This window comes from Micropterus salmoides, unplaced genomic scaffold (assembly GCF_014851395.1).
Source record: "Micropterus salmoides isolate LMB-PRFRI ecotype aquatic unplaced genomic scaffold, ASM1485139v1 Ms_hic_scaffold_14, whole genome shotgun sequence".
In the NCBI taxonomy this organism is placed as follows: domain Eukaryota; kingdom Metazoa; phylum Chordata; class Actinopteri; order Centrarchiformes; family Centrarchidae; genus Micropterus; species Micropterus salmoides.
This window is the reverse complement of record NW_024040485.1, coordinates 3,243,786-3,255,744: the sequence shown is the minus strand read 5'-3', so window position 1 is coordinate 3,255,744 and position 11,959 is coordinate 3,243,786. Positions and strand designations below refer to the sequence as shown.

Genomic DNA, 11,959 nt, shown 5'->3' with positions numbered 1-11,959 from the left:
TGTTTGTTGTGTTAATTGTACAACATGATCCTTTCATATTTAACAGTGCTACTGATTGTCAATAATATGTTGATAAGGTGATGATATAATAAAATTATTCATCCACCATGGATGCCACCAAGCTACACTACTGCATGGACACAGAGACTGTACAATAGCTCCCTCCACTGGCCAGTGAGTGATAAGCTGCAGAGAAATTAATTGGAGGAGAAAATATCCATCCATCGTCAACCGCTTATCCTGCGTACAGGGTTGTGGGGGGCTGGAGCCAATCCCAGCTGCCATTGGGAGAAAGGCACCCTGGACAGGCTGCCAATCCATCGCAGGGCCACACATAGACAACCAACCACTCACACTCACGCCTAAGGACAATTTAGGGTCACAATTACCCTAGCCTGCATGTCTTTGGATGGTGGGAGGAAGCCGGAGCACCTGGAGAGAACCCACGCAGACACAGGGAGAACATGCAAACTCCACACAGAAAGGCCGGGGAAACCGGGTTTGAACCCCTGTGCTGTGAGGCGACAGTGCTAACCACTGCACCACTGCGTCGCCCTGGCCTAATAGTAATTAAAATTAAAATTCTTTTTAAATACTTTTAAAATATGTGTAAAAAATGTGAATTTATGTATAGTTTTAACTCAAAATAATACAATTAAATTAATAATTCTCACAAACGCAGTTTACATAAACAACAGGTTGTATATATATTTATTTTTTAGTTCACATACCTATCTGTACAGACAGAGAAAGAGTTTTTGATTGCTATAATCTTTTATCCACAGTCCTCATTTTGTGAAGGTTTTATACTAAAATTTAGCCATAGGTAAGCTATGAGGTTTCAGCAGTCACAGTTAGGCTTTAAATCAAGCATGTGTTTTTCAAGTTTTTGGTAAGATATTTAGTTCTTGTGCTTCACCGGACTGTTTCATTTTTGCCTCAGCTGAACTTTAGAATATGTTTGTTTATATGAACGAGGACTGTAGATTTTGAATCACTTCATGGCCAGTATGAACACAAAGAATATTTACAGCAAGTGTACGTTTTATCCAAACAGACTTATCCATAATATAAACCTATCCTTTAAAAAGTACTAAACTTTTTGTCGTTGGCAGGTGTCTGGTGAACATATTCGGAAGCAGTAGGTGGCGGTAATGAAAAGCTGTTTGCGAACCGCAAAAGAACACGAAGAAGAAGTCAGGAAGTTCCCTCGTGTAGTGTGGACAGAAGAGTGAGACAGGAGCACACTTTACCAGTAAAGAGATAAAAACACATTTTGTCGCAGGAGTCAGCTCACTGAATAAGTAAGTAAACATTAGACACCAGTCGCCTGTTGTCACCTTTTTTTGTCGTTGTGTGTCTGTCTAGACTTTTAGCGGTTATAAGCAGATATCTAACGTTAACGTTACACTCAAATGTGTGCACTTTGGATATCTGGCTGCTACCCGACGTTTGCATAGTTTGTCTCATACTGACGCAGCAACACAGTTTTACAGTCTATTTTAATTTTATATTAAAATGTTTCGTTGGTAACGTTAGGTACTGCGTTCAACCTGCTTTATTAGCTAACGTTAGTGACCTTAACTACCCGACAGCTAGCTGCTGCGTAGCAGGTAGGCTAGGATAGGCTAACCAAATAACCAGACTTGAAATGAATAAATTACTGCCATGAATCCCAGAACCAGTCACTACTTTAACTAACATCACAGCTAAACAATGATATGTCTCTTCCATGTAGCTCCTAAATCCAACCATCCTGGAAGTTATACTGCTCAGTTTCTGTTGATTGGTGTTCATTTTGGAGGCTGTAGTTTGTGGTAACTTACTGTTAATTTGTATTTTGTTATACTGAGAGGTGTTTTCTATATTCATTGATACAAATGGGATGGATTCAATATTTGATACACCTCTCTGTAGAATAGTATACTTCTGCAACTAATGGTTATTGTTGTTATCGACTAGTCTATTTTTTGTTGTTTGGTCTATAAAATCTCACAAAGTTTAAATTTCAGACTGATTATTTGGAAAATAACATGCAGTGTTATCAATATTGGGCATATTTGTTAGTTGCAGACCTAAAGGTAAAATAAAACTGGCAGTTTTTTAAAAGGAGTCTGTTTTCTCCTTTCCTGAATGAATGTCACATACTTGGGTTCTGAATAAGGAGAGAGTTTTGTATGTTGTAAAGGCCTCTAAAACAAATTTGTGTTTTTAAGCCATATATAAAATTACTTTTAATTTGACTTTCTCTTACCTTCAGGCTGCCATGGCCTCCTACACCTGCATCAGCTGCAGAGTGGCTTTCACAGACGGCGAGGTGCAGAGAGCGCACTACAAGACCGACTGGCACCGCTACAACCTGAAGCGCAAGGTGGCTGAAATGCCACCAGTCACTGCTGAAAACTTCCAGGAGCGCGTCCTGGCACAGCGGGCGGCCGCCGACCAGCAGCTGAGCGAGGCGGCGGCCACCGAAAGCTGCGCCGTTTGCAACAAGAAGTTCTCCAGCGCCAACGCCTACCAGAACCACCTGCAGTCCCACAAACACCAACAGGCTGAGAAGCAGGCCCTGGCTGCCGCCCAGAGGAAAGTGGAGAAGATGAACGAGAAGAACCTGGAGAAAGGACTGGGTGATGAGAAGGTGGATCACGACGCTAGGAACGAGGCCCTGCAGCAGGCCCTGAAAGAGCAGCAGAGGTCGAGCCCAGCCAACCAAGGGATGGCCCAGACTTCAGAAGGAGCGAAAAGGCAGAGGACGGAGAAGCTGGAGAAACCTCCCAGGATGATGTGGCTGGAGGAGCAAGCAAAGAGGAGAGAGACAGAAGAGGGAGCCACAGCTGCGGAAGGTAAGGAGGAGGAATAAAACCATCACTGAATATACTTCTTACTGTGATTGTTTTGTTATTTACAAATGGGCCACATCTTGATCATTGAAATGTTGAGCAGGAGGAAAAAGTGCATTTGTTGGAGACTGTTTTCAGCCTTAGAGGAATCCACATGTGGTGCTCTAGTGCAGGGGTTCTTAACCTTCTGGCAGTCCGACCCCTTTTTGAAGTAGAAAATATTTCGCGACCCAAGACAGAATGCGTTTTTTGCAGTGAGAGGATTTAAGATTGTTTTCTTTTGGCAGTTCTACCCGCTGTTAATGCGCCCTGTGCGCATCACCTTTTGGCCGCCGTGTTTTTGAATGAGCGCTCTGAGTTGAAAAAAATTTAACTCGTGCCCGACATCATTCGTGTTTTTTTTTTCCCCATTGTCCAATCTAATGAATGGAGAGACGGGCCTCAGTTGTGCTGACGGAAGTTTACAGTTGCTTGGATTGTCCGGACTCTCCCCGACTCATCCTAACATATACCTTGAACCGATCATCATTAAGACGAAGTTCCTGGACCATCAGTGTCTCCCCTTTCTGAGGGTCTCATGTGCCCATACGGATCTCAGTTTCCCTGTCTCCTGCGTGTTTTTACTCCTCACACACTCAAAACAGTGCCAGAGCAGGCGCCCTCCGTTTGAACGGATGTTTTTAGCAACAAAAGACTCAGACCTGTGAGTTGTGATCAAGTTTCTGCTAATATGACCGTTATTACTTAGCGGCAAACCAAAGATTACAGATCGGCCAGCTATAATCTTTGATTAGACTGACAGGACAGCTGATTCCTAGCAACATTAAAAAACCACAGCGCTTTTCTAAATTCAACCAAAAAAGCCGCTGCTGTGTGCCTCGCGTTTTTGAACCTGCAAAGCGCTTTATGTCTGATCGGGGCCTGATGCTTCTTTGTCGTTTTATAGCAGTTGGCATCACCGCCAGCTGCTGGATTAAACAGTGCAAAATATTTACAGTGTCCACCCAAAGTGATTCCATTCACAACTATAGTCCATCTAGTGATTTTTAAGTTATTTTTGTCAGTAGCAGCATTCCCCTGGTCCTGGGGGTCCCGACCCCCAGGTTAAGAACCACTGTTCTAGTGAGTATTTGGGGCGGCAGGACGGTGTATGTGGGACTGAGTCAGAATAAACTACAGTCTGTGTGTTCATGGTGATGAAGGAACATGTCACCCAGTGCAACAGTGAGGCTCACTGAGGTATTTAAACAGCAGGGCTCTGTGGCTCAGAGGAAGGATATATCTGTGATACACAGAGAATACTTGTTGGTAGACACATTAATGGTTTGTTTTGGTCTCTTCGTGGAATTAGCTGACGAGAAGAAGAATATAGAATATTATCAGACTTCAAACAAAACTATTCACATTTGAAGAACACAAACTCCAACAACAGTTCCTCTTTAGTTAGTTTGGAATCAGAATTATCTATCCATCTATCTAGGCTGTAAGATAAAGGTACTGAATGTCAGGTCGTTTTCATTAGAGTTTTAAGATCTTTGTTTTTATGTGTTAAAAAGTGACATGTCCCAATTAAAATCTTTCAGAAGAGTGGGAGGACATTAGCGAGGATGATGATGAGATGGAGGAGGATGAAGATGAAGAGGAGACGATGGATCAAGAGGGTGGTGACTCTGCGGCTCCGTCGGACCCCCAGCTGGCTGCTCTGCCTGGCTCCATCCCCGTCACAGACTGCCTCTTCTGCTCCCACCACTCCAAGTCACTCATGAAGAGCGTCGCCCACATGACCAAAGTCCACGGCTTCTTCATCCCCGATGTGGAGTTCCTTGTTGATCTCAAGGGCCTCATTCGCTACCTCGGTGAGTTTGTGGTGTAAATGTGAGGAAACTCCACGTGGCCATTCAGGCAGATTATAGCTGCACAGAGTCAAGGCTCAGACTTTAATCTGTCAATGCTCAATCTACTGTATTGTCAAACTGTATTGTGTCGAGAATGAAAATCCTGCGGGAAGTAGTGAGGAGAGGAAATAGTCCCACTTCAGTGTCATAATGTGAATGATATGGTCATTTTTTCATTCCCAAAAACAGCTTCCAGTTTATCTGTGTAATGTCAAAGGTTTTCAGTCTATTCTAGAGATGTCCTGATTGTGTTTTTAGATAAAACTCGATCTAATACTTTTGATTTTATATGTACCAAACATCTTCTTGTTTTGGGGGTGTTGATTCAGCTCTGATGCTTTGAGGCTGTAGTTGTTGATATTTTTTATATGTTGGAAAACCTCTAAATAGGGCTGAAACAATTCATCGATTAAATCGATTACTAAAATGCATCGATGCGAAGATGCTTCGTTTAATCCATATAACTATATAGCACAGTGTTTCACACGGACATTTATTCCTGTTGCACATCGTGCTTACGCTGTGAACACGACGTGTTATGATGGAGCTGTTTGCAAAGTGGAGGAAGAGAGAGAAAATAGCGAGTGTTCAAAGTCTGGGATGTCAAGAGTTAACTGGGTGTCGGGGAGCTGCACCTTTTAGTATAACTTGTATAGCAATAAGTTTGTGTTTGTAAAGCAGCTTATTGGTCTGTTGATGTTGTTGGTCTGATGTTTGCTGTATGACACACAATGAATTTCCCGAAAAGGAGGAATAAATATCACCTATCAACGTACACAGCTGATCCCGTTGCTAAGCAAAAGTACTTCTTAAACGACGCATCGATGAATCATTAAAATCATCGTTAGCTGCAGCCCTACATCTAAAGATCTCTTGCTATTTAGTTTTTATGTCTATGAATACACTATAACAATTTTTGTTCCTGGGTAGTAAGTGTTCAAAAGTATTGAGTCGCTATTATTACCCACAAACTTTGCTTTTGTGACCAGGACAGTGACATTTTGAAATGTACCTATCTCCAGTGAGAAAACGGGCAAATTTGTGTCTTTTCATTCACAGAAAGTCAGACAAAAAACAACAACATATGAATCCAATTGAACATGTATTTATACTAAAGTAATACAAAGATGACTACAAAAGATTTAGAAGTGAGTAGTCGCTCGAGATTTACAATTACACAGTAAAACAAGAACATGATGGGAGACTACATTTGGGGCCTGATTTGTGAAAGTGACTTACAGTATAATAACACGGTGATATCAGACAAAGTAATATGAACACCTGACAGACTGATTCATCCGATCACTGCACCACATGCAGCCTTCATTCCAAATGTCAGATTAAGGATTTTCCCAGCTTCACCACAACAGTATTAACAGTATTAAGCTTTCCTGATATAAAGAGTTTTTGTTGATATTTGTTACTCGGTGCTCCTGTTATGAGTGAAAGATGTGTTTCTCCAACCCCTTCTTCTTTATTGTGTTACAGGAGAGAAAGTCGGTGCAGGGAACGTGTGTTTATGGTGTAACGAGAAGGGCCGTTCGTTCTACTCTGCAGAAGCAGTACAGAGTCACATGATAGACAAAAGCCATTGTAAACTCTTCACGGACGGCGACGCTGCCCTGGAGTTTGCAGACTTCTACGACTTCAGGTAATAAATTACTCTGTGACCTACTGATCTATCTCCTTGTGTAGTTACCAGTTGTTGACGGTTATCAGTATCTAAAGGCAACAGGAAGGCATTAATGCTTAGTCTTTGTCCATCTGAGTCACATTTTGTTTTTGTCAACAGGAGCAGCTACCCTGACAGGAAGGAGGGAGAGGATGCTGAAATGGACGAAGAAGAGCTTCCCCATGACAAGACCCTGGAGTATGACGACGAAACGCTGGAGCTGACTCTCCCTTCAGGTGACTTGACTTGAAATTAGTTTTTATAATCAGCAGCGCTCAATAGTGTAATAGAGTAATTGAATGAACAGAATATAGGGCTCCTGTAATATAGGGTCTTTATTTCTGCCTTATTGCCACTCAGGATCTTCTGCAGGGTTCCAATGCGTTGGAGATGTTGGTATGCAGCGTGCTTCATAATCCCGTTATTGCAAAAATTATTAGTTAACAAATTGAATAGTCTGTTGATGTAAAATGAATCATGGACAATTTTCATAATTGATAAATTGTTATAACAACAAAAATGCTTAAGATTCTCTGGTTCTAATCATCTCTCAGATCATTGTAAATGTAATATTTTTGGGCTTTGGACAGTCTGTCAGACAAAAACAAGCAATGTGATGACATTTTGAGGGAATTTATTATATTCTGACATTTTTATTAACTAAGCAATGAATTGGGGGGAAAAACTCAATTGATTTATGGATCATGAAAATTCGGCCCAGTATTCTCCAATTTTTTAGACAACTGTCTTGTTTGAAAATAAATTCCTTAGTGCTCTGATCACATCAAAACAGTCAATACAATCTAACTTCAGATGTACAGCATCCAGTATGTTCACTGATCAGCTAAACCTGACTCTCACAAATGGCAAAAACCTAAAACTAGATTAAATGCCACTTGTGTCTGGACTGTGTCATTAAATTTTTGTGTAATTGGACTATATCATCCATTTTCACACATTTAATTGTGTGTTTGAATTGTGCTTGTTTGTCTGCGTTGGTCTACATACAGCATTTACGCTGTATGTATGAGTGGTGATGGAACAGTGGATAAGACACCTGCCTCTGGTGTGAGAGACCAGGGTTTGACTCCCCACTGTGACACATCCACCATTGTGTCCCTGAGCGAGATACTTAACCCCTAGTTGCTCCAGAGCCGTGCGACCTCTGACATATGTAGAGAAGTCGCTTTTCAATAAAAAGCGTCAGCTAAATTGTAATCTCTCTTACTAGACGGTTCTGTTGGATCTCTGCTCTCATTGGCTTGTTTGTGTGTGTGTGTGTGTGTGTATGTATATAATAGTGTGGCTTCATCGTTTATGTTTAATGTGTTCATATTGTAACAGAATGCATGCCCTTGCTGTGTGTTTGTTCAGGCGCTAAGATCGGTCACCGCTCCCTCATGAGGTACTACAAACAGAGGTTTGGAGCTGAGAGAGCGGTGGCACTGACCCACAATAAGAACGCTGTTGGCAGAGTCCTCCGGCAGTACAAAGCTCTGGGCTGGGGAGGAGATGGAGGTAAGATTCAACCAGGACCTTTAGACAACAATAGAATAGTTCTTTGGAGCCATTTGGTTAATATTTAACCATTTTAAGAGAGAAAAGGTTAAGAGAACTGAACCAGGGTTTGCATCAGTCTGACAGTGGCTCCTGAACATTCAAATTTTCTCTTTCCTCTCATTTATTAAGGCATTCATCTTGTTTTTCTCAACTGTAAAGCACTTTGAGATGTAAGTCTTTTAAGTAAAGGTGCTAATTAACAGAACATATTAACTTATGCCAGGAATTTGACTCTGCTTAACTTGCACAACCATGTTGTGGAGATTGTTATCATGTATGTGGCTGTTGAGATGGGTATAATGGAAAAAGTTAGTCAGCTGACAAAATAGTTAAGAATCATAATTTTCCTGCTTCTTCTTTTGTTTAAAGTCATACTGTAGGGTTATTTGTCATCTATGGAAATGGAGGAAAAAACTAACATGAGGCATGTAAAATGCACTTACCAAGTTGTCGATGGCATGAAAAAGCTCAGAAAGCCCTTGTAACTTTCTGTTTTACCAGCAATCCACAAAAAGGCAGTAGAAACCTTTTATGGAACTCGAGTTTCAGTACTTTTTAGTGCAGAGCTTCTCACCCTGCACTAGTGTCTTACGCTAGTTTAGAGTTATGGTGGTTACCTAAAAAAGCTTGGGGAATGAAGAATGTTGGGACATCGTTTTTGGCTGAGGAGCAGTTAGTTGTGTCTGTCAATACGAAGTTAGAGTGAACAACGACACAGCAAGTAATGTAACTAATGTTAGTTAGGGTGTGGGTTAGCAAACTGACGCTACTTGCTGCTGCAAAGCTAACATGAGAGGATGAGACGGTCCCAGAGCAGCACAGCAGCTCCAGACAGCGACACTTGAAGCTCTGCTGCTACTACAGCTATCATCACAACAGTGTCCGCAAGACATTTAACTTTGCCTGACTGACACACACATCATGGCTGGCACTGCTGGATAGTGTGGTGTGGCTCGTCCATTATTTTTAATGCAAATGTCTTCCCTGCAAATGTGTGGAAGAACGGACCGCGGTAAAGTTAGATTAAAGTTGGATTTTTTTTTTTTTTATGTTGGAGATTTGATAGATGTCAAATTCCAACATCAAACTAACTTCACCACGATGCAAAGTGCCGTTCCCTCACCAAAATATTACGTTAAAGTGTGGAATTTGCGACACAGCTATATAAACGATAATTGTAAACGATAGACGTCAAACTAGTTCAGTGTGTAAGTTTTAGTGGCATCTAGTGGTGAGGGCTGCAAAGCGCATCTGAAGAAGCTACGGTGGCTGACGCGCTCTGTCGGCTCTTGTGCTAAATAAGTGTGGTCCAATATTTGTCCAGATTTCTCTTCTTTTCTTAATTCCAATAAACCAATCGTCGTCGTCTTCTTCTTTGAATGTATTCAACATTGTAATGAAACACGCTCTGTAGAGCAGTTTGTCTGTTTGGGCAGCGCAACATGTGTATTGTTTATTTTCCGTCCTGTGTCCAGTCCACGGTGAGTGGTGTAGAAAGGGCTCCCCCTTGTGTTCGCTTTTCATTATTCTCATAAAAACTGCAAGAAAACCTCTCTAAACAACATAATGACACACTGTATGCACATGCTGCCTCTCCCCTTTCTCTCTCTTAGGGAACAGCTTCTTTCAGAAACCGAGAGACATGCAGTACGTACAGATGATGAAGTCAAAGTGGATGCTAAAGATGGGCATGAGCCACAACGCCACCAAGCAGAAGCACTTCAGAGCCCAAGTCATGTTCTAAACTCAAGCTGGAGGAACCGAACGAGGAACGAAATGTGACATGGACTTGACAAGAGCTTTGCTGTTTCCCAGCCAACAAGACTTTGTATGCAGAATCAAGAACAGCTGCAGAAACGGTGGAAAATCACGTCATGTCGGTGACGCTGTATTGTGCTTTAAGTAAATGCAGTCATGTTGATTTGAGGTTTAATAACTATAGTAAAGACCTTGCTGGGGAGGAATATTTACCAGCTGCTTGTAAATCTTTCATGAGCTGTTACATTAAATGTAGTCATAGTAGGAAACCAAGTTTCATCTCTGGACGGCTGCATCACTGTGTGGAAAGTGTTGGTTGGTCCGCTGTAAATCTGTTTGAAATTGACTTGCGATAAGAATCTAGGTGGAAGCGCTGTCGTCTCATGAACAACCACACAGGTGGAGATCACCAGCATGATCACATTTCAAAAATTATTTTGAAACTCTATGGATCATGTAAAAGCTACAGTAGATCAATACTAATCAGGTGGTTTTACAGTTTTTGGAATCTAATCAGTAAAATAATTATTATTTTTTTTTAAGTGATGACAGGATTCGTAATACATCACCCAAATAAATGTTTCATTTTTATGGAATACATTCCAGTCTTCCTTCCTTAATAATTATAAAAAACGTTTTCAGGTGGAATAAGCTTATTCAGTGCTAAAACTGCCAGAGAGGTTATAGCCACACTGTCCTGTGAGGCTGTAACGCTACGTTCAAACTGAGCAGTCCTGTGTCGTTGTAAAACAGCGTGTCATCCCACAGAAATGTTTAAATTTGCATCTTTTGCAAAGCAACACAACGTAATCCAGCTGAGTTGGCCAATCAAATGCATGAAAGCACATTTCCTGGTAGATTTGCCTAATTTCTACTGTTTACCTCCTAGATTTTACTTTACTAGTCCCAGTGATTCTTGTAAAAATCCTATGACGTGACAAACCGCCGTGGCAATGATGGGTGGCAAATCCCGTCATCATGAAAACATTGCGCATATAATTAAATGATTGTTCCTGCTTTCAGCCGATAAGATCAATCAAGTCATTGTAGATTTTTATTACCGTCCAAGTTTAGTAGTAAAAACTGCATGTTTTCTGATAAGTAACAAGAAATTGCAGTAAAGAAATGCCAAAGATATATTTGAGGTCATCAAGAAACAGTGTCTTCATTAAAGGTTTGTCCACCCGTGAGGGCTGTCCATTTTATTTTTCAGTTTTTACCTAAAATGTCACTCTTAGTGCATCCTGATAACCGTAACCAAATTTATCAAAAATGTTCATGTTAAATTCAAACTGGCCAAAATGTAGTTATTAGATTTTTTTAAACTGTCAGATATTCATCACCTAAACAATCCAGGATGGTCTGGCCTTTCTGTTCTCACGTTAGGACTTTCCTGAACCTTCTTTCTTATTTTCCCTCCTTGCCTGATCTGAAAGCTCAGGAGTTCACACATTTTTAATTACCACCAGCAAAACTACACCCTACTCTTCTTCACAGTGAGTACTCTTTACTTTTGGTACTTGAGTACTTTTTTACTGGTAATATGTCTTCACTTTTACTAAGTAAACAGTGATTTTATTTTATTTTTTTTAGCTCATCTTCATCATCACTAGTTCTTTTCAGGTACGTCAGACTTATCAATGACTCAGCCTCGTGCAGATGATGTCATGGAAAGCTGATCGGGCTTCAGCAGGATGCTGACCCACCACACCGCCCCTTTAATGAGCTCAGTTACTCCATTTGTTTGTGGTCCTCCACTTTATCTTTGGCAGCCTCTCCACTTCCTTTTGCAGGCTGGGAGAGTGTTTGTGGCGCGATGGTTTCAGGGGTTTAGGGCACTCTGCCCGTACAGTACGCCACTGTTTGACATAGTCGACAGGAAAAGCGGAGAGGGGGAGGGGCCCTGCAGACAGGACGACGGCGAGAAGGAGACTAATTGATCAGGACTTGGAGAGAGAAACAGGGCAGAAGGCTGAGAGAGGCATTAGCACTGTGGAAGTCATGGGAGGAGGTGATTCTTTCAACTGGAATGGTTTGAGCGATGCTGAAGGCAGATACTGACCACTTTGGACACAAGCCTGTTGATTTACTTCACTTGTATTAATACCTTCAGTATTAATATTGTTGCCTTCACATCTACTCCCGTTCATGATATGTTTCAAGTAAATGTAGTTAAAGGCAGATTAGATTAATTTAAAGACTACATTTACATCACACTTCCTAATTGGCAGACA

The 11,959-nt window shown here is 41.3% G+C and overlaps 1 protein-coding gene across 1 annotated transcript; it reads left to right on the top strand.

The window, feature by feature from the left end:
- Positions 1–1,155: 1,155 nt before the first annotated feature.
- znf622 (zinc finger protein 622) lies at positions 1,156–10,325 on the top strand. The gene is made up of 7 exons (XM_038717245.1): positions 1,156–1,304; positions 2,261–2,843; positions 4,424–4,696; positions 6,224–6,386; positions 6,528–6,643; positions 7,782–7,925; positions 9,581–10,325. The coding sequence occupies exons 2-7, from the start codon at positions 2,267–2,269 to the stop codon at positions 9,709–9,711; spliced, it is 1,404 nt and encodes a 467-aa protein (XP_038573173.1). The 5' UTR covers positions 1,156–1,304; positions 2,261–2,266; the 3' UTR covers positions 9,712–10,325.
- The last annotated feature ends 1,634 nt before the right edge of the window (positions 10,326–11,959 follow it).